The sequence below is a fragment of the Pongo abelii genome, chromosome 18 (assembly GCF_028885655.2).
Source record: "Pongo abelii isolate AG06213 chromosome 18, NHGRI_mPonAbe1-v2.0_pri, whole genome shotgun sequence".
In the NCBI taxonomy this organism is placed as follows: domain Eukaryota; kingdom Metazoa; phylum Chordata; class Mammalia; order Primates; family Hominidae; genus Pongo; species Pongo abelii.
In genome coordinates this window covers 87,356,333-87,379,381 of record NC_072003.2, presented here as the reverse complement: position 1 = coordinate 87,379,381, position 23,049 = coordinate 87,356,333, and the positions used below count along the sequence as shown (strand labels likewise).

Below are 23,049 nucleotides of genomic sequence, written 5' to 3'. Positions count from 1 at the left end.
TTTTTTTTTTGAGATGGAGCCTCACTCTGTGGCCCAGGATGGAGTACAGTGGTGCGATCTCGTAGGCTCACCACAACCTCCACCTCCCGGGTTCAAGCGATTCTCCTGCCTCAGCTTCCTGAGTAGCTGGGACTACAGGCACATGCCACCACTCCTGACTAATTTTTTGTGTTTTTAGTAGAGACAGGGTTTCACCGTGTTAGCCAGGCTGGTCTCGAACTCCTGACCTAGTGATCCGCCTGTCTCAGCTTCCCAAAGTGCTGGGATTACAGGCGTCAGCCAAGGCGCCCGGCCCTCTTTTTTCTTTTTTTGATGAAGTTTTGCTCTTTTGCCCAGGCTAGAGTGCAACGGCATGATCTCGGCTCACTGCAACCTCTGCCACCCAGGTTCAAGTGGTTCTCCTGCCTCAGCCTCCAAAGTAACTGGGACTACAGGCACCGCCACCACAGCCGGCTAATTTTTTGTATTTTGGTAGAGATGGGGTTTCACCATGTTGGCCAGGCTGGTCTCGAACTCCTGACCTCAGGTGATCCACCCACCTCGGTCTCCCAAAGTGCTAGGATTACAAACATGAGCCACCGTGCCTGGCCACACTCCATTTCTCTTGTATTTGGTGACCTTGGGTGAATCATTTAGCCTCCATTTCAGGGGTCCTGGGGAGGGCAAGATGCTGGGAGCAGGCGGGTAGTCCGTGTTCGCACAGGACACACTGGCATGACTCACCATCCAGACCCGGCGGAATGGGCTGCATTAACCAGTCACGATCGCTCCTAAACTCTTCGGCAAAGAACGCTTTCAAGCAAACCTGTAACAAATAAACCACTCAGCCAGCTCTGCCAAGAAACTGCCCTGTGCCAGCCTCTCCTGGCTTCATGGTCAGTGCCTTGTGACCTTGGACGAGGCTCTTCCTCTTTCTGGGTCTCAGGTGCTTCCTCCGTAGAATGAGAGCCTGCTTTGGCAGCTGCCAAGTTCTCTTCTAACTCAAATCTTCCACGCGTTCCGTGTTTGGGTCATTGAAAGAGCATTGGCTTAGGAGCCAGACTCCAGGCATGCGGTGCTACTGACGCTTGCCGAGGTGGAGCCTCAGCAGGTCTTCACCCCCGAGCCTCCGTGTCCTCATCTCGAGATGGGGGTGGCCAGACTTTCTCTCCAGGGCCATGTAAGGATGACACAATGCGTGTAGAAAGCCTGGCCCACCCCAGACTCTCAGTGAGCTCCACTCATTCCTTCTGTTGGGGTCCACACCTGTGGACTGGAGTGCAGTGGTGCGATCTCGGCTCACTGCAGCCTCCGCCTCCCGGGTTCAAACGATCCTCTTGACTCAGCCTCCCAAGTAGCTGGGCCTACAGGCGTGCGCTGCCACGCCCAACTAATTGTGTATTTTTAGTAGAGATGGGATTTTGCCCTGTCGGCCACGCTGCTCTCAAACTCCTGACCTCAAGTGATCTACCTGCCTCAGCCTCCTAAAGTGCTGGGATTACAGGCGTGAGCCACCGCACCCATCCCCCTTTTTTATTCTTAGTACGACCGTTCAGAGCGCTGGGCTGCCTGGATTGGAATCTTGGCCCCACTGCTCTATGGCTGTTGCCCCTCTGTAACTTTCCTTTGTTTTTTGAGACTAATTTCTGTCTTGTTGTCCCGGCTGGAGTGCAGTGGTGCGATCTCCAGCTCACCGCAACCTCCACCTCCCAGGTTCAAGCACTTCTCCTGCCTCAGCCTCCTGAGTAGCTGGAATTACAGGCGTGCGCCACCACGTACGGCTCATTTTGTATTCTTAGTAGATACAGGGTTTCTCCATGTTGCTCAGAGTGGTCTTGAACTCCCAGCCTCAGGTGATCCGCCCGCCTTGGCCTCCCAAAGTGCTGGGATTGCAGGCGTGAGCCACTGCGCCCAGCTGTCCCGTCCCCTCTGTGACTTTATTAACTTCCCCTAGCCTTGGTTTTGTCGTCTGTACCAGGGGGTCCATAATGGTGCTTACTGTGCAGTGTCGTTGGGAGAAGGGTCCGAGGCGGGGCCTGCAAAGGCTAGGGACGGCACATGGCTCCAGGAAGCCCTTGCTAGACGCCAGCTGCTGCTGTTGCTAACACAGGCAGTGGTGGGTGCCCTGTGTCTATTTAAGCGTTTCCCTGGCAGTGGGTAGCAGGTAGCACTCCATTTCTTACTATGGCAACATGTCCTTTTACATCTTGTGCTAGAGAGAGTCATATTCTGTATCAGCACCTAAATCCATTTACACTATGGTCCTCAATCTGTTCCCAGTGAACAGAGGGCTCTGCCAAATCATTTCAGAGTTCCACAAAGAGCAGAATATTCTGCCAAGCAGAGAAGATTGGAACATCGTAAGAAATTCATACTTCTATGTCGGTGTTTTATTTATGGGCATTCTGAAGATTATTTCATTTGGGAAAAGAATATTGTTACTAAAAATTATTGAAAAATCACTGGTGGTTTGGCCTTGAGAGAAAAGTCAAAGAGTTACAAAACGTTCAGTGATAATTTTAGAACCAGGCATGGGGGCTCACGCCTGTAATCCCAGCACTATTTTGGAAGGCTGATGTGGGAGGATAGCTCAAGCCCAGGGGTTCAAGATCAGCCTGGGCAACATAGCAAGAACCCATCTCTAAAAAAAAAAAAATTAAAAAATTAACTGGACATGGTGGCACACACCTATCATCCCAGCTACTTCGGAGGCTGAGGCAGGAGGATTGCTGACTCCAGGAATTTGAGGCTGCAGTGAGCCCTGTTCAGGCCACTGCACTCCAGCCTGGGCTACACAGCAAGACCCTGTCTAAGAAAAAAAAATAATAATAATTTTAAGGATCATTTAATGTTTTCTAGTCATGTTTCAGGGTGTGCACCGGCAGTACCCATCTGTTCCTAAGTGTGTGATCAGCAACATTACGTTGGTAACTTAAAATTGGCCATGGTGAAAGTATTTACACCACAGTCATTGGCAAACACTGGAAATCAAAGATTCTAAAACCCTGGGAGAATGGCTTATTAAACCTCAGCCAGCACACCGCTGCACGTTGTTGGACATTTTACTGGCTATTTCCTGCTCAGGTGTGTGTGAGTCTTCTTGGGTTTGGCTCCCCCCGGGCTGAGCATGGCTGGGCTGGGCTCCCCACTCTGGGTGGGTCCAGGCCAGCTCACTGCATCTCTCATCCTCCCTCCACAGCCACCTGAGGCCTGTTCTTCTCACGGCGGAGGGCGGGCACTCACAGGGCAAGGCCAGCAGTGCCCATGTATTCCAAGCTACTGCTCACGTCACGTCTGCTAATGTCCCAGTGGTCAAAGCAGGTCACCAGGTGGCCAAGCCTAGTGACAATGCAGGAGGGGATAGCTCCTCCCATGGAGGTCAAGGCGGAAGGAATTTGAGATTTGCTGAACCACCATCAAACCTGGAGACTGAGAATGCATCAGGGAGAGGGGGTCTCCTTCCAGACTGCGCCTGTGTGAATTAGGGGCAAATACTGGCCCCCCGGGGCAGGGGACTTGGCATCTTTGATTCCATGTCCCCTGCACCTGGGCCAGGGCTTGACCCATAGGAGCAGCTCTGTAAATATTTGTTGACTGATTGAAAAAGAGGATACCATTTGTATTGCCTCCCATAGGAGCCCTACTTGAATTAGCACAGAACCCACGTGGCTGTGCACCAGGGTCGGCTGTGTGGAGACTGGAAGCCTATTCAGCATCCAGGTGGCATCGCCTCTGTGCAGGCGGCAATGAGCCCATCCTTTTGTTGGGTGACACACGCTGAGTTCAACGCGGGTGTTTCATTGTTGGTGGGCCCATTGGTGCAGCTCAGCAAACAGAACCTAAAATGACCTGCTCTTCCCACATCCTGTGTCTCTGTGAGCCAGGGAAGCCTGCGTCTCCGGTCTAGATGAGCGCCTCCTCTGAGGCATCAGTGGCTTTTGGGTTCTGTCTACATTCGGGTCTGTGCAGCCGCGTTAAACGCTCTTTGCCCGGCAGGGAGGACCGGAGGCAGCGGCCGTGGGTGACGGGTAGAGCGTGCACTAAATCCTGCTTCCCGTTGGATGCAAGGAGACCTGTGAGGCCTCAAAGGGGCTTTTTTTTTTCTTAGTTGGAGTCTGCCTCTTGTTGCTCAGGCTGGCGCGCAATAGCGCAATCTCAGCTCACTGCAATCTCCACCTCCTGGGTTCAAGTGACTCTCCTGCCTCAGCCTCCCGAGTAGCTGAGTAGCTGGGATTACAGGCAGGGACGACCACGCCCGGCCTCAGAGAGGCTCTTTGGAGAGAACAGTCAATGGAAGTTCAGGGCTGCTGGTGTCGTTCTGAATTAAAGCAGACGCTGGGACAAAGGACACACAGACAAAGGCCCCTGTTGTGGCCGCCGGCTCCTGCGTCCATAGTTGGCCGCCACATGAGAGAGAACAGAACGCATCTGCCGGACGCTGCAGGGCCCACCGTTTCCCAGTGCCGGCTTAGTCACTGCTTTCACGCACTTAGCGAGTTCTGTGTGTGACCGCAGGGTTGTGGCTGGGCTGTAAGGCAGGGGCAGGGAAATGCATCTTCCCCGTCTATCACACGCGTTCCCCGTCTATCACACACGGGAAGGCACTCCAGGCCTTCGCCACTGCCAGCGAGCTTATCTTCTCAGCAAAGCTACTGTGATTCTACTCCCTTTTTCTCCTTCCTGCAGATAAAGAAACTGAGGCTGGGGGAAGGTGGTAAATAATATGCCAGGTAACTCGGAGAGTGAGTGGGGAGAGCCGCCAGGGTTTTGGCCCACAGATGTGTCTTCCCCACTGCACAATGTGTAAAACTTAAAAAATTACTTGGCGAGGCCAGGCGCAGTGGTTTATGCCTGTAATCCCAGCACTTTGGGAGGCCGAGGCAGGTGGATCATCTGAAGTCAGGAGTTCAAGAACAGCCTGGCCAACATGGTGAAATCCCGTCTCTACTAAAAATACAAAAATTAGCCAAGCGTGGTGGCGAGCACCTGTAATCCCAGCTACTCGGGAGACTGAGGCAGGAGAATCACTTGAACCCGGGAGGCGGAGGTTGCAGGGAACTGAGATTGCACCGCTGCACTCCAGCCCTGGCAATAGAGTGAGACTCCATCTCAAAAAAAAAAAAAAAAAAAAAAAAAAAAATTACTTGACAACACATGAACGTTGGAACACCCTACCTGAACATCTGTATTTCTGTCTTCTCTTTAAAAATCCAGGCCGGGCACAGTGGCTCACACCTGTAATCCCCGCACTTTGGGAGGCCAAGGCGGGTGGATCACGAGGTCAGGAGATCGAGACTATCCTAGCCAACATGGTGAAACCCCGTCTCTACTAAAAATACAAAAATTCCCCAGGCGTGGTGGCGCATGCCTGTAACCCCAGCTACTTGGGAGGCTGAGGCAGGAGAATCGCTTGAACCAGGGAGTTGGAGGTTGCAGTGAGCCGAGATCGCGCCACTGCACTCCAGCCTGGGCCACAGAGGGAGACTCCGTCTCAAAAAAAAAAAAAAAATAGATCCAAAGATCTGGCAGCAGAGGGCTCCCTCTCCCTCCCTCTCCCTCCCTCTCCCACCCAGTGGGGTAGCAGCAGCCCCTCTCAGAACCACCCTGTGCTCTCCACACGCCGCAGTCCCCACCGCTCCCTCCTGCCTACCCAGCCTGCCAGGGAGGGCCCGTTGCCCGCAGCAGCTTTACTCATCATTTACTCATCAGCATCCTCTGCCCTCACAACACGTCCACTTCAATAGGGAAGCCAGGTGCCCGGGTCTGATGTTGATGGGATTCAGGCCTCAGGTTCCACTGGGGAAGGGCCCGGGGGGGTCCTCCCTGCTGGTCTACAAAGAACAGAGGAACACTCTGGAGACCTGGACACCAGCCTGGAGCAGCCAGAAGCTCTAGCAGAGACTCCCAGAGGCCAGGATCTTAGTTCAGACTGCAGCGAGCTTGCTGGATGTCTTGGAAAAGTGACTCCAGCCCCTGGCCCTCTGCTTTCCCATCTGTAAGGGGCAGGGGCAGTTAATCCACACTAGGGATTATTCATTCAACAAACATTCATAGTGCCAGATGCCGTTGGAGCACGGGTGTGCACGGGCCAGCAAAATGACCAAGCCCCTGCTTAGATTCTGGTTGACGAGACAGACAGCAGACCCCTAGCAGATGTTACCACGCACGTTGACGGGGGAGAGAAAGACCAAGAGAGAAAATGGAAATAAACAGGCACACAACCAACCTACTATCTATCATCACCATTATCTCCCATAGGGCTTTATAACACTGACAAGTAGAAAAGATGCGATTTTAGAACAAACATTCTGCGACTTTGCAATCTAACTTAAAAATGTATTGTACATTCTACTGACCTCTGATGGTTTACTTTTTTTTTTTGAGACGGAGTCTCGCTGTATCGCCCAGGCTGGAGTGCAGTGGCACTATCTCGGCTCTCTGCAAGCTCCGCCTCCCGGGTCCATGCCATTCTCTTGCCTCAGCCTCCCGAGTAGCTGGGACTACAGGCGCCGCCACCACGCCCAGCTAATATTTTGTATTTTTAGTAAAGACAGGGTTTCACCCTGTTAGCCAGGATGGTCTTGATCTCCTGACCTTGTGATCTGCCCGCCTCGGCCTCCCAAAGTGCTGGGATCATAGGCGTGAGCCACTGTGCCTGGCCTGATGGTTTACTTATTAAATAACAGCTAAAAATTTTTTCAAGTTCATTAAAGAACAAAACACAGCAATGCGCTAACCATTTGACTTAGGTGGAGACGCATTTCTGACAGGGCTATACTTTTTTTTTTTTTTTTTTTAGACCGAATTTGCTCTTGTCATCCAGGCTGGAGTGCAATGGCACCATCTCTGCTCGCTGCAATCTCCGCCTCCCAGGTTCAAGCCATTCTCCTGCCTCAGCCTCCCAGGTAGCTGGGATTACAGGCATGAGCCACCACACCTGGCTAATTTTTGCATTATTAGTAGAGACAGGGGTTTACCATGTTGGCCAGGCTGGTCTCAAACTCCTGACCTCAGTTGATCCACCCACCTTGGCCTCCCAAACTGCTGGGATTATAGGCGTGAGCCACTGCGCCCGGCCAGGGCTATATACCTTTATCCTTGTTTTCTAGACTTCTGCTGGACACACCCTTTGACCCAGCGATTCTGTGGTTAGGAATTTGTAAGAAGAAAATAATCCAACGCCAGCCAAGGTGGCTCACGCCTGTAATCCCAGCACTTTGGGAGGCCAAGGCGGGTGGATCACAAGGTCAGGAGATGGAGACCATCCTGGCTAACACGGTGAAACCCCGTCTCTATGAAAAATACAAAAAAGTAGCCAGGTGTGGTGGCACGTGCCTGTAATAGAGCTACTCAGGAGGCTGAGGCAGTAGAATCACTTGAACCTGGGAGGCAGAGGTTGCAGTGAGCTGAGATGGCACCACTGCACTGCAGCCTGGGCGACTGAGTGAGACTCCGTCTCAAAAAAAAAAAAAAAGAAAAGAATCCAGATGAGAATACAGAGAAAAAACAGCAACTTCATCACAGCTTTGTTTAATTGCAAGAAGTTGGAAATAACCTAAATATCATCACCAAATAATGGATTTTAAAAATTGTGTCGTAACTGTACAATGGAAATGTACCACCATTAAAAAGAATTGTATATATATATTTTTTTTATAAAATGAATTCACAATGTTAAATGAAAAAAGGCAACTTACAAGATAATATACACAGTAAAATCCTTGTTCATTAAAATAAAAAATCCTGGCCAGGTGTGGTGGTACACACCTCTAATCCCAGCACTTTGGGAGACGCCTGCCTCACTTCGGGACAGGCAGGAGAATCGCTTGAGGCCAGGAGTTTGAGACCAGCCTGGGCAACATAGTGAGATCTCGTCTCTACAAAAAATGAAAAAGTTAGCCAGGCATGGTGGTGTTTACCTGTAGTCCCAGCTGCTCAGGAGGCTGAGGTGGGAGGATCGCTTCAGCCTGGGGACTCGAGGCTGCAGTGATTGGCACCACTGCACTCCAGCCTGGGCGGCACAGTGAGACCTGACCTCCAAAAAACACTATTCCATTTAATCCCATTTAAGAACTGGTTTAGCTCAGGCCTGTGAAGGTGAGGACAGGAGCCACAGGGCACGCCAGGCCTCTGGGGTGACGTCCCCAAGCAAGGGGACTCTGTATTTGGAAGCTGCTCTAAGGTTTCGAGAGCGGGATATCCCAAGGATCCTGTCTCTTAAGGAAAAATAAAAATAAAAGATACAGCTTTCTCTTTGCATGAGGCCATTGCACAGAGAACAGGTGGGGCAGACACACACCAGGGGGTGCAATCGTGGGACAGCTGCTTCTTCACTCATAAGCTTTTCTGCATTTTTTTTTGTTTGTTTGTTTTGAGGCAGAGTCTCTGTCGCCCAGGCTGGAGTACAGTGGTGTGGTCTCAGCTCACTGCCACCTCTGCCTCCTGGGTTCAAGCCATTCTCCTGCCTCAGCCTCCCAAGTAGCTGGGATTACAGGCGCCCGCCACCACGCCCAGATAATTTTTATATTTTCAGTAAAGATGGGGTTTCGCCATGTTGGTCAGGCTGGTCTCAAACTCCTGACCTCAGGTGATCCACCCACCTTGCTTCCGAAAGTGCTGGGATTACGGGCGTGAGCCACTGTTCCTGACCTCTGAACTGTTTTTGATTAATGGCTTTTACTTTAAAAATGACAATCGAAGCAGCCTGAAATGAGCCTCGAGGAAGTGGGTAGAGGGGCTGCCACTCTGCTTAATTTTCTCCACACTGGGGTCTCATTTCCTCCTTGCCAGAGGGCTTGGAGGGTGAGAGTTCCAAAGCAGCTCCAGTTTCCACAGGACCCATTAGGTGGGATACCTGTGAGTGGGAAGGGAGGTTTCAAGCCCTTCCCGAGAGACAAGAGCCCCACTGCACTCAGCCTGCCTTCCCCACAGCGCCCTCCTCCATCCATCTGCCCTCCCCAAGGTCTCTCCGGACTTCCTGTAGCCATTGTGATGAGGGCGACACAAAAGTCAAAAACCCATCAACACAGGCGGCACGGGCCGAGAGGGAGTTGCTTCCGGGTGGGAAAGAAAGTCCCCGAGCGGTGCGGAAAGGAGAGGAGCAGGCGAGCACCCTGCGGGCGCGCGTCCAGCTGCGCAAGGGCCCCCACGCGCCCGTTTCCCGTGGGTCAGTTTCCCGCGAGCCGGGACCTGTGGGGTCTTGTGCGTCCGCGTTTCTGCCCTGTCCGTCCAAGACACAGGATGAAGCTCATGCCTCACTCAGGGCCTCCTTCTCTCTCCCTGCAGTGCACCCACTCTGGACGGGCCCGGTCTCCGTGCCAGGGGGCACCCGGCAGTCTCCTATCAACATCCAGTGGAGAGACAGCGTCTACGACCCCCGGCTGAAGCCACTCAGGGTCTCCTATGACGCGGCATCCTGCCTGTACGTCTGGAACACTGGCTACCTCTTCCAGGTGGAATTCGACGATGCCACCGAGGTATCAGGTGAGTGCCAGCTGGGGCTCGAGGGCTTTCTCCTCTCCCGTTGTTCTGGGAGCAGGGTCGGAGGCTTCGCGGAGGAGGAGGAGGAGAGCAGGAAGGTGCTGCTTTCCTTGTGCTGCTGGGGCAGGGACAGAGACTCGCTTGAGGGAGGACAACCGGGGGGATGGTGTGAAGGTTCTCGAGGGGACGGGAGCCTGGTGCTCACTTTACAGATGAGAATACCGCCGGCACCTGCATGCACACAGGTGCACCTAGTAAAGAAAAACCCCTTCCCACGGCTCTCGCCTTGCAGCCGGTGGGAGGAAGAGACAAGCTCACTAAAATGCGAACACTTTGCGCATCGGAAGAGGAACTCAGAAGGCAGCAGCGGCTGCGACGCCCACGCTGGCCTTGATCGTCTAGGCAGAGGCTTGCAGGGGCATCCGGAGCCTGGAAATGAGACCACTGCAGGTTTGAGCAGGTGGTGACCTGGCCGACATTTTATTTATTTTATATTTTATTTTATTATTTTATGTTATTTTATTGAGACAGTCTTGCTCTGTCATTCAGGATGGAGTGCTGTGGCGCGATCTCAGCTCACTGCAACCCTCTGTCTCCTGGTTCAAGTGATGCTCCTGCCTCTCAGCCCAAGTAGCTGGGATTACAGGTGTCTGCCATCACGCCTGGCTAATTTTTGTATTTTTAGCAGAAATGGGCTTTCGCCGTGTTGGCCACGCTGCTCTTGAACTCCTGACCTCAGGTGATCTGCCCACCTTGGCCTCCCAAAGTGCTGGGATTACAGGCGTGAGCCACCGCGTCCAGCCCTGGCTGACCTTTTAAATGGACCCCTCAGCTGCTGTGAGGATAGACTGAGCAGGCGCCTGGAGGGAAGCAGGGGTTAAATAGGAGGCAGTCCGGGGAGATGCAGGTGGGAGACGGTGGTGGAGGGTTGGGGTGGGCTGGGAGGTGACTTGAGAGGTCCTGAAAGCCACCAAGCCCTTACTGGGTTCCAGCGCTTGGCCAAGGGCTTCTGCGGATCATCTCATCAAACCTTCACCATGATTCTCGGAAGTTCCAGGTAGATGCTCTGAGGTTTGGGAAGGTTCTCTCTGTGCCTATTATGCTTGCATTTTTATCAGGACTGGCTGCCAGGTCCTACCTGGTGTTTTCCCAGCACCACCTGGTGTCACTGTAAGCCGCCTTCATGAGGAATGCCTGCTCTCCCTCCTGCTGCGAGTCTGGAATTGGGCCATGTGCTGGGTATCAGGTGCCTATGTGAACAGCTCCCAATAAACCCTTGGGCATTGAGTTGCTAGTGAGCTGCTCTGGTACAGAACACGTCACACTGGTTTAGTGTCGCAGCTGGTTTAGGGGAGAATTAAGTCCGTCCTGTCCGTCTCCCCTGGTGAGGACTCCGGAAGCTCCTGCCTGGGGCCCTCCAGACAGCCCGGGCACCTCTTTGCGTGGCTGATCTCGCTCTGTGTCTTTTTGCTGAAGGTAGCTTAGCTCTGAGGGTGGCTCTGTGCTGGACCCAGTGACTCTTCCTGGGGTATCATCAAACCTGGGGGCCCCGACGCAGCCGCAGCCCCACGTCCTCTCCGGCAGGCATCCCATCTGCCTCCTCCTGGGTGCATCCCACGTGCCTGGGGATCTTGCTCACTCACTGTTGCTCCCATGAGGATGTAACTCCGCTGGGGCAGGTCTTTGTCTTATTTGATATTTTATGCGCCAGGCATCCTAGGCACTCAGCAAATTGATGGATGAACAGAGTTGAAGGTGTAAATGAGCCTCCCTTTCTTCCTCTGTGATTGGGGAGAGAAGGGATGGCCACTGCAAAGGCTGCGGGGAGAGAATCGAGGCCACCCCAGGCCAGCACTCAGCACCACATCTGCACAGAAACTCCCACATGGCTGCCAGCATGCCCGGACCTGCTTCCACGCTTCTGCGTTATCCAAGCAGGACCAACAAGCGGAACGGTGCCCCCACGCTCACCTTCCTGCCCTGTCGCTGTGCATGCAGAGGCGGCGTTCACCTTCCTTACACGAAACACGCTCACCGGGGCTTCCCCAGCTCCTGCTGTCACGGGGAGGTCTGTCCAGCTGCGTTCCAGCTTCGTCATGACATGGTGCTTGCGTTTCAGCCACTTAAGTCTGCATATGCCTAGAAATTCTCAACACAGGGGACCTCAGTGAGCAGGCACAGTGCCCATGGATGAGTGCGCTGAGCCATGTGTGCAGGCCTTCCTGAAGCCCGAAGAGAGGTGCCCCACAGAGAGTGGAGGCCCAGCCTGAGCCTGCTCCTGCCTCTAATGCACCTGCTGTCAGGGGCAGGGCGTGAGAGCTTCTTCTCTGTGCCAGGCCCTACACAGTGCATCGCAAACACCACGGCTCGGTCCTTCCAGTGTCTCTTTCTCCTTTCAAAGGTGAGAAGGAGCCACGCTGCCTATACACTCAGTGCCATTCACAGTTGCTTCATCAGGCTCCACTGCAACCCCCAGGGATGCTTCCCGTGTGGGGCTTGCTGGGTGCCAGCAGCAGTAACCCCAACTCCAGCCAACAGAAGCAAAGTGCAACTTCGTGGAAGGACAAGACCAGCTCGGAGAAGAAGAGGGAAAGTTGGACAACCAGATCTTGGGAGGCACAAACCAGGCCAGCTTCGGGGACCAGGGAGCAGGGATTTCTGCATTCATTTATTTAGTTGCCAATGGTTTTCTCCCCTTGTTGGTCTGTTCCAAGTTCAGATGCCCAAGAAGCAACTCAGATTGGCTTTTCAGTTTTAATGTGGTTATATTATTTAAAAATTCTTCATGCAGCCACTTCAAAATATTGAACAACCAATAATAGTTCCTGAACTTTTAATTAATTGTTTGGGTTAATAGTTGTGTGAATGTATTAGTAATTTTGAGAACAATAGTTGTCATGGATACAGATGAGTTGCTATGGGATTCATATTCCTCTTGTATAATTTTTAGATGTGGCTGTGGGTCTCACTGATATTTTAATAACCGATTTGTTTTCTTCTAAGTCGTAAAGTATAAACTTTGAAGGTTATTTTGGACTTTTGTTTGTTATTTTACAAAATAAATTCCCGAGGCAAAGGGTCTGGTGGCTGACCCTAAGCTGACACTCAGCCCTCAGCTGGTGGAGCATCAGGCACCCGGCTAATATCCTCACCAAGACCTCATGCAGTGGGGAAGAGGGTGCCCCAGGGGAATCCTGATACTACTCCTAGAAGGAGGAAGGTAGTGGACAGACCCCCTTTAAAAGCACTGCCAGGCTGGGCAAGCTTGCTCATGCTTATAATCCCAGCACTTTGGGAAGCTGAGGTGGGTGGATCACCTGAGGTCAGAAGTTCAAGACCAGCCTGGCCAACATGGTGAAACCCCATCTCTACTAAAAATACAAAAATTAGCCGGGTTGGTGGCGCACACCTGTGGTTCCAGTTCCTCGGGGGACTGAGGCAAGAGAATCGCTTGAACTTGGGAGGTGGAGTTTGCAGTGAGCAGAGACTGAGCCACTGTACTCCAGCTTGGGTGACAGAGCGAGACTCCATCGTGGAAAAAAAAAAAAAAAAAGGCACTGCCATCTATGAATAGCAGCATGGCAAAAAACAGAAGCCACTAGAGAGAGTATTGCGGGACCCTCATTTTATGTAAGAAGAAATGGAGGCTCAGAGAAGGGGCAACTGCCAAGGGTGAGTGACCCAGTGCAAGGAGCCGGCTTCCGTTCCGACTGCAGATTCTAGCCCTTCACCAACTCACTTCTCCTCACCAAGGGCTTCACTTGCACCACTGCAGTCTTCCTTTCAACAGTCGTGGGAGACACAAACCAGTCCCCATTTTACAGATGCGAAAAAGGAGGCTTGGGGAACTCCTTGGCCAGAGGCTACAGAGGCCTCCCAATGGGACTCCATACTCTGCAAAGAAGGGAATCTGGGGAGCGGGCACCGTTTAGAGAAAGAATCTGCATCCAGCATCCACAAAATCCAGCAGGAGACCACCAGGAGCTGACCTCCACGCAGAGAGGAAGCACCAGCACCCTGGGTGAGTGAGGCCAAGGTCACAGTCGGTCCCCAGGAGAGCCAGCAGCCGGCCCAGGGCCCAGACGGGCCTCTGGCTCAAGCCCAGCAGAGGCTGTGTCCAGTGGGCCTTGAGGTCTGCACGGGAGGCACGTCCCTTACCCCCCCAGGGCACGAACAAGCCCACGCCTCAGCCCTGTTGGCGGTGGAGCAGGGACATCCCTGCAGTGCTTTAAGGGCACACTTATTTTTTGTTCAGCTTGTGGCAGCATGTGTGCCTTGGAATCTAGATGTTTCTGTATCCCCAAGGGAACCCAGGCTCAGGTTTTAGGCTAGAAAACAAGACAACCGCAGATGGTAATCATTCCCCAGGATCACAAGTCAAAGCCTGCTTTTGGTCAAGAATTTCAACCTGCGTGCCTGTCTGTGTGGCACACTCTCCTCAGGAACAGCCTCACAACTTTCCCTGGAACCTCCCCTTCCCCACCGCACCTGGTCCTGGCGAGGATATTATTCACATCAGTGAATAAAATGCTAATTTTAGTGAGGGGCTGACAAACAGTTCTCACACACCAGTGTGCACCAACATCCCCTGGAGAGTGTGTTAGAGCACAGACTCCTGTCGGCCCAGCGGCTCACACCTGTAACCCCAGCACTGTGATAGGCCAAGGCGGGAAGGTAACGAGAATGCATCTCTACAAAAATAAAAATAAAAAAATTCGCTGAACGTGGTGGTGGGCGCCTGTGGTCCCAGCTACTCGGGAGGCTGAGGCAGGAGGCTTGCTTAAGCCCAAGAGATTGAGGCTGCAGTAACCTGGGATTGTGCCACTTAACTCCAGCCTGGGCAACACAGCGAGATCCTGTCTCTCAAAATAATAATAATAATAATAACAATAACACGCACACAAAAGAACACAACCTGTGCTTCCTCTAGACATTCTGACTTGGCAGGTGCAAGGCAGATCCAAGAATCTCATGCTAGCAGGCTCCCAGGTGTTGCTGATCCCGTCAGTCCGTGGCTTTGTAAGGGCATCTGCTGTGTTGCTGGCTCAGCTTCCATCCTCCTGCCTCCTGGGTCCAACATTCCTGTTTTCCTTGGGAGCCCATCCGCAACTCCCATTCACGGGGTCCAGGGACAGGAGTGGGTGGGGACCTGGGCGTGGCCACTCAGAACAGCCCTGTCACTGGCTGCAGCAATTGGTACAGGCACGGGCACGTGACTCAAGACCAGCCAATGAGAGCCAAGGAGTTTTTTTCTCGGACGTATTTAAACAGATTATTTCCATGATTGTGCAAAGGTCAGCTGTGCCCCGCAGCAGGTGAGGGGCCCTCCTAAGAAAGTGTCCACACGGGAGGGCAAAGCCAAGAGGGGGGGAAATCAAGGCCCAAGGCAATTTCGGGGCCTCTGAATGTAGCTGTACCTGAAGCCAAGTCAACCCCTGTACTAATAAGCCTCTTTTTAAAATCAGTTTGATTTAAGTTCCTATCACTTGCTTCCAAGAGTCCTGATACAAGCAGACAAATGAAAGTGGCCAGGCGCGGTGGCTCATGCCTGTCATCCCAACACTTTGGGAGGCTGAGGCAGGTGGATTGCTTGATGTCAGGAGTTCGAGACCAGCCTGGCCAATATGGTGAAAGCCCATTTCTACTAAAAAATACAAAAATTGGCCGGGTGCAGTGGCTCACGCCTGTAATCCCAGCACTTTGGGAGGCCGAGGCGGACGGATCACCTGAGGTCAGGAGTTCGAGACCAACCTGACCAACATGGAGAAACCCCATCTCTACAAAAAATACAAAAGTAACCAGGCGTGGTGATGCATACCTGTAATCCCACCTACTTGGAAGGCTGAGGCAGGAAAATCGCTTGAACCTGGTAGGTGGAGGTTGCGGTGAGCTGAGATCGTGCCATTGCACTCCAGCCTGGGTGACAAGAGTGAAACCTGGTCTCAAAAAAAAAAAGTAAAAATACAAAAATTAGCTGGGCGTGGTGGCAAGCACCTGTAATCCCAGCTACTGGGGAGGCTGAGGCAGGAGAATCACTTGAACCTGGGAGGCGGAAGTTGTAAGTGAGTCAAGATCAAGCCACTGCACTCCAGCCTGGGCGACAAAGTAAGACTTAGTTTCAAAAAAATAAAAATAAAAATAAAATAAAAGTGACTAAATTGGCCAGGTGCAGTAGCTCATGCCTGTAATCCCAGTGCTTTGGGAGGCAGAGGTGGGTGGATCACCTGAGGTCAGGAGTTCCAGACCAGCCTGGCCAACATGGTGAAACGCCGTCTCTACTAAAAATACAAAAATTAGCTGGGTGTGGTGGCAGGTGCCTGTAGTCCCAGCTACTGGGGAGGCTGAGGCAGGAGAATCGCTTGAACCCAGGAGGCGGAGGTTGCAGTGAGCCGAGATCATGCCACTACACTCCAGCCTGGGCGACAGAGCAAGACATTGTCTCAAAAACAAACAAACAAACAAACAAAAAACAGTGACCAAACTGAGAGCAAAGAAATGGAAGGGAGGGAGCAGGAGGATCGTCAGTTTCCGTCCTTTTACTGTGTGCTCAAATGGAACTTGGCTGCAGGTGAGGTCTGTGCAGACCCCGCGTGAGGGGCAAGTTGGCTATGGCCTGTTTAACTCCACCTGTGCAGCCTGTGACTCAGCCTTGTCCTCAGGGAAGCTGGGCCTGGTGCAACTTTCAGAAGTGGTCCCAGGTAAGCCCGGCCCTCCTGAGTCCATGGGTGGGGAATGCTGGTACAGGCCTAGCAGCTGGCTTTCCGGGGCTGGGTGGAGGGACAAGAGCGGTGATGTGTGGTGTTCGCCACTTTCCATGGTGCAAATACTCCTGCTCGGCCGAGTTCAAGTTTTCAAGGTGCAGTCACCGATAGTGGAGTTGGGAAGAGATTTGCACAGTCAGCTCCAGAGCCAGCATGAGCCATCTCCCACCCGCCGCTGCCCCCTGCCTTCCTCCCTCTTGTCCGTGCAGCCTGGGATCTCACTGCTGCTCTCCAAGTGAGGAATTCCAGTAAGCCTTCTTAAGACTTCTTTTTGGTTTACCTGGCAGAACCCCACCTCAAACTGGCTTAAGCAAAGAAGAGGGAGATTTGCCGGCTCCGATCCTAAAGAGTCCAGGCTGCAACCAGGTGCAGGGGTCATCGACTGCCAGGGCTCTGAGTGCTCCCCCAGGCTCTGCTTTCCCCAGGGGACACTCACAGGGGTTCCCTGATGGGGCGAAGGTGGCCGCCCGAGGCTGTGGCTTGGCCTCCAGTGGAGCGACGTCGCCTCTTTCCCGGCAGTTCCAGCCACCATCCCAGGGCTGATTCTCAGGGGCCCGGCTTTGGCCGCTCGTCTGGCCAGCCCGAGGGTGACCCCGCCTGCAGCAAGGTGTGTTTGGAGAGTGGGAGGCAGCACTCCCGCAGGACAGCCGAGGACGCTGTTCCCAGAGTGAGGATGGGGCACCCTGCTCACTGGACGTGCACCCTGGCCATGGACGCCGAGCTGACCTCGGCCCCCCCCGACTCGGTTGCTCTCAGGTCCAAGGCCACTGCTGCTGTCTCTGTCTCCCAGCGTCAGCCTCTGACCTTGTCCCGACCCCACTTTTGGCTTCCCCACCGGCTTCACATCTGCTCAAAGGATCTAGGCCCTCCCTGCCACAGACCAAAAGAAGGATCCGGTGTCTCTCCCGGGCCATGGAAATAAGCTGGGTCATCCCTCCCTTGGCTCCCGTCCACGTGGGCCAATCTGGTTTCACTTTATTTGTCATTTTCTCCAAAACCCAGTTTCCTTTTTATTTCTCTCCTACTCAGCTTCACGTGCTCCCGGTCCCCTCCCCGTCTCTGCAGCCGATTTTTCCAGGTTCTTGGTCCTCTCCTTCACAGATTTTCTGTCCTCTTTGTTCACCCAGATTGGGAATCGGGAGCCGCTGGGGATGGAGGGAATGAGAACCTCAGATGAAGGACAGGTAGGGCTAGAGAAAGGTTTTCAGAGAGAAACAGAGAAGAATGAGATGAAAACACAGCAAACCCTGGATGGAAGGAAGGGCAGTGCCTATAAGAGGAAGGGAAGGGAGCGGACAAGGTGCAGAGAACTGCACACAGACAGGCTCCCGAGGCCTGGGCCACGCCGTGGCAGGGCCAGAAACAAAGCGAAACAAACGGAGAGGCCGAGGAAATTTCCGTCGGCGCAGACACTGCCAGCAGTTTTCCTAGGAGCTGGGGGTGCCAGTACTTGGAGCAAGCACAGGCCAAGGACGATGAGTAACGGAGGTGGCGGCAAACGCTCTTTCCAGGGAATGTGTATGGCCTTGAAGGCCAAGGAGGAAAGGCTGGGGGAGCAAAGCGGGTGGAGGAGGGAAGGGGGAGAGGAGAGGTGCCAGTCACAAAGGAAAACAGCAGCCAGATCCACGCGCTGCCACACTGTGCCTGTCCCACCTCGAGTGCCCCCGCAGACAGCTCAGCTCATTCCCTAAAGGTGCGGGAGGGCCCAGCTCATTGGGCAGGGCTGTGTGAAGCGCTTGGCACCGTTCTGGGAGAATTAAGCATTTAGTAGACAATAGCTTCCTTCAAAATAAATCCAAACGAGGCCTGAGAGCCCGGAGTTGGGGGATGCCTGCCAGGCTGTCCGCATGAGAGGAGGAGGCTCTAGGGACCTCTTGGCTCCTCTAGTGGGGCACAAATAGGCAGCTCCAAGATGAGAGACAGGGGAAGAGTGAATTCCTTGGAGGAGAATCCTGGCACTGTCGGGACTGGGACTGTGGCTGTGCGGTTTGAGGATGACCCCTGGACTGAGAGGAAAGGATGTGACCATCATGCTTATTTCCTGGGAAGTGATTTATCATCGCAAATTCATAAACTGGCAGTCTAGTTCCTAAAACGACTACGTGTGTGCATGTGTGTGTGCATGTGTGTTTGTGTGTGTGCATGTGTGCACATGTGCACTGTGTATACGTGTGTGCATGTGTGTTCATGTATGTGTGCACATGTGTGCATGTGTTTGTGTGTGTTTGTGTGCGGGTGCGCATGTGTGCACTGTGTGAGCATGTGTGTATACATATGTGCACGTGTGTTCTTGTGTGTGCGTGCACATGTGCACTGTATACATGTGTGCATGTGTGCACATGTGCACTGTGTATACATGTGTGCATGTGTGTGCACGTGTGTGCATGTGTTCGTGTGTGTTCATATGCGGGTGTGCATGTGTGCGCTGTGAGCATGTGTGTATACATATGTGCATGTGTGTTCATGTGCATGTGTGCACGTGTTTGTGTGTGCACATGTGTTGTGTGTGCATGTGTGCACACATGTGTGTTTCCATCTCCATTCTGTATGTAGCTTCTGTTTCTTCCCTCAGGCCTGGGTGTGAATATTTTGGGGAAAGTTAGGTAGAAGTCAGTGTCCCCTCTCTCTACAGATGTTTTCTCTGCTTTCTGGTCCTCAAGACTGAAAAATGAAAATGTACCAAACAGCTTCCAAAGTTTACCTGTTAGAGATTCAGCCACTGGGGAGCCACTGTTCCTGTTCTTGCTCACTTCCAATTCTAAATTCCCAGAGCAGTAACTCTGATTGGCCCAGCCCTGCACTAATTAGGAGCGAGACTGAGGAAGGGGCTGTGATTGGTCCAGCATGGTTTGAGTGCCCATCCCTGTCCAATCACCTGTGACCAGGGGTGGGATCATGTTGGACAAAACGTCAGGCAGTGGAGCCACTGTTGTTATCATTTGGATCCAAAAGCCCATTTCTTTTTTCTTTTTCCTTTTCTTTTTTTTTTTTCTTTGAGACAGAGTCTCGCTCTGTCGCCCAGGCTGGAGTGCAGTGGCGCAATCTTGGCTCACTGCAAGCTCTGCCTCCCGGGTTCACACCATTCTCCTGCCTCAGCCTCCCGAGTAGCTGGGACTACAGGCGCCCGCCACCACGCACAGCTAATTTTTTTTTTTTTATTTTTAGTAAAGATGGGGTTTCACCATGTTAGCCAGGATGGTCTCCATCTCCTGACCTCGTGATCCTCCTGCCTCGGCCTCCCAAAGTGCTGGGATTACAGGCATGAGCCACTGTGCCCAGCCCAAAAGCCCATTTCTAATCGTCCAGCTTCCCAGATGCTTCCCAGGTGCACCTCGACCCCTGTGTGCTGTGTGGTCTTTTGTAGGGAGAAAGGATCAATCAAGACAGGGAAACCCCTGCTCCCATGGAGATTGTGTTCTGGTGGGATAAGAAAATTAGTAAACATTAATTAATAAATGGGTACTTCTCTATGCAAGTTTACAGAAAAATAAACAAATATGTACATAAGAAAGAAGATGGTTTTGGATAGCGATAAGGGCTGTGATGAAAATGAAACCAGGTGATAGGCCAGCGATGACTCCACTGAGGGAGGTTGTGAGCGTTACACAACGTGGTCAGAAAAGACCCCACTGGACCCAAGTCCCAGCTGGTAAGAAAGTGCCAGCTTCATGACGGTGGGGAGAAGCATTCCAGCATCACCGTTTTAAAATACGAGCATCCTAAATATTACACAAACCATACTTATGCTAAATATTTGGGATCTACACTAAAAATGTAGTGTAGTGTAAAAATGGGATTTCACCATGTGGGCCAGGCTGGTCTCGAACTCCCAGCCTCAAGCTATCCACCCACCTCAGCCTCCCAAAGTGCTGGGATTACAGGCGTGAGCCACTGCACCCAGCCAATCTATGGGGTTTTTGGGTTTTTTTTTTGAGACGGAGTCTCGCTCTGTCACCCAGGCTGGAGTGCGGTGGCGCGATCTCTGCTCACTGCAAGCTCCGCCTCCCGGGTTCACGCCATTCTCCTGCCGCAGGCTCCCGAGTAACCCCTTTTGCTTGGTTCTCATTCTCTCTCGGCTGCCACCATGCAAGACCTGCCTTTCGCCTTCTGCCATGATTGCGAGGCCTCCCCAGCCACGTGGAACTGTGAGTCCATTCAACCTCTTTTTCTTTGTAAATTACCCAGTCTCGGGTATGGCTTTATCAGCAGCATGAAAACAGACTAATACACTGTTGTTTCTTATTAAATGTTATTGGCTTATTTTGAAAACAAAAGCTTACCAAATACATGTGGTTATGGGAAGGGGCCAGAACATTACACTGCAAGTAAAAATATCAGTAACTATGTTTACTGGGTGGTGATGGCATAAACAATACTTTTTCCTTTGTTTTTTTGTTTTTGTTTTTTTTTTGAGACAGGATTTTGCTCTGTTGCCCAGGCTGCAGTGCAGTGGTGCAATCACAGCCCACTGCAGCCTCGACCTCCCGAGCTCAACTGATCCTCCCACCTCAGCCTCCTAAGTAGCTGCATCTACAGGTGTGAGCCACCAAAAAAAAAAAAAAATTATTTTTGACACAGGATCTGGCACTGTTGCCCAAGCTGAAGTGCATCTGGGCTCACTGCAAGCTTCTCCTGAGCTCAAACCACCCTCTCACCTTAGCCTCCCAAGTAGCTGGGACTACAGGCTCACTCCGCCACGCCCGGCCTTGTTTTTCCTTTGTAAACATCATTGTACAATGCTGTGGCTACATCGCTTTTTCAATATGAAGTTTTCTTTGGAAGTTTTTACATCCAGTTTGGGCCTTGGAGGAAAGCAGTCAGTGATAGAAATTTCGTGACTCCGAGTGAGTCTGGTGGAGCTTCAAATTGTAGATTGTTTCCCAGGGACCCGGGGCAGACACAAAGCACTGACTGCAGGATCCCCAGTGATAAAAGTGATCAAAGGCGAGTGTGGTTGGAGGTGCGCTGCAACGCGAGTCGAGGTTTCATCGAGCCTCATTCAGTGGCTCCTGGGACAGTTGTGTGGATGAAGAGGGCCATGTCCGTGAAGTGCTCAGGATGGAGCTGGCGGTGGGGCGGCCATGCCGGCCACATCGCTCACACCCCTCACCCGTCAACTCGGGGCCACGCGTTTTCCTTGGCTCCTCTGTGGATTAATTCTCGTTCTGAAGACGGGAGGCCGAGGTTTCATCTCGGCTCTGTTCCTGGCTCATTGCTGCGCTTCTCTGTGCCCGTCCCCTCCCCTGACGAGGGGAATGAGAACCTTGCCTAGGGAAGCATTTAGGGGACGATGGACAGTGACTTCATGCCAGCCCCTCCCAAGCCCAGCCGCCAGCTGAGGTCCTGACCACCTTGTGGACCGCCTGGTCCTCCAGCCCTGCGTCCACCCCCCGAGTCCTCCCTCCTGCTCTTCCGTGGTTCCCTCGTGTTGTTCTGTGCCAGTAGCTGAGCCCCCGTGCCCACCCACTGCAACTGCACCTTCCCTCCCTCCCGGCTTCCCCACTGCGTTGCTCACTGCAGGAGCCAGTGAGTGGCTCTGGCTGTGTTCAGACGGCTCTGTGCCTCCTCCTCTCACCCCAGTTCCTCAGCCTTGGAGACGGACGGGGGTGCAGCGGGGCTGAACGGCACTCCAAGCTCGTGGGGCTGGGGGTCCGCATCTGCACCCGGCGCGTGGCTAGCACCCCCTGAGCGTTTTGGTCAATTTGCCATCATCCCACCCCCCAGTGCCGTTGGCGGTTGCCTGACGAAAAGCTGCACTTAGTAGAAATCACTGTGGATGCAGGAGATGGACGGTGATGAGCTCAGGACCAGCCAGCAATCCCATCAGTTGGTAATACCCACCATGGTCACCCATGACTTCCTCTCGCCACTGCTCGGAGCTCCTGCAAAGCCACAGGCAACAACACATTTTTGCTCCATACGAGAAGCTCCTATTGTAAATCGGTGACATGGCTGCGGTTTTCTCTCAGCAAACATTGAGCAAACACTGTGCCAGGTGATGTGCTGGGTCCCAAACCCTTCCCAGACCCGGCCCTGGCACTCACGGAGATCCAGCTGGGAAGCCCGGGAAAAGGTCATCGGGGAAATAAACGAAGTCAAGCACGGTGGATGAACGCGCTGCCGCCGCTCCCCATGCCTCTTGTGGTGGACGTCACTTATGCTTCCTGGTGCCCTCCCAGATGACCCCCCTTGGGCCACTACACACGGCTGCACCCGGCAAGTGCAGACAAGGATGGTCTACTCACCAAGCCTGCAAGGCTGGTGTGCAGGACGGGCCAGCTATGCTCCCCAGGTGTGTGCAAGACCAGGGACGAGTCAGTCATTGGGAGGTGAGGTGCTCGGACAGTGTGGGGTGGAGGAGGAGGGAGGGAAGCTGAGTGTGGGCTCTTCGTATTGGAGAGGAGGGGAGGGCCATGGCACAGAGACTCAGATGGGAAGGTGCGAGAAAGAGCAGAGATTTCAAAGGAGCTACGGTGGAGGCCCACGGAAGAGGAATGCTGAGGCTTTTCTGTCTGAAACGCTGAATAGACTCTAGCACACGCAAAACAGCCCACCACAGCAAGCTGCAGGATTCTTCCGGGCTCTTAACAGTGGTCTTGTAAAAAAAAAATTAGCCAGGCATGGTGGTCCCAGCTACTCAGGAGGCAGAGAGGGGAGGATGGCTTGCGCCCAGGAGGTTGAGGCTGCGGTGAGCCATGATCGCACCACTGCGCTCCAGCCTGGGTGACAGAATGAGACTCCTGTCTCAAAAAAAAAAAAAAAGACTGGAACATTCAAAACCTGTTGATGGGCCAGGTGTGGTGGCTCACGCCTATAATTCCAGCACTTT

At 53.0% G+C, this 23,049-nt stretch overlaps 1 protein-coding gene across 1 annotated transcript in view; it reads left to right on the top strand.

Annotated features, from left to right (window-relative positions):
* Positions 1-23,049, top strand: part of CA5A (carbonic anhydrase 5A) — a 49,409-nt gene that overhangs the window by 353 nt on the left and 26,007 nt on the right. Inside the window, exon 2 of the mRNA XM_024233687.3 lies at positions 9,265-9,462. Coding sequence (XP_024089455.1) covers positions 9,265-9,462 — 198 coding nt within the window. The remainder of the gene's footprint in view (positions 1-9,264; positions 9,463-23,049) is intronic.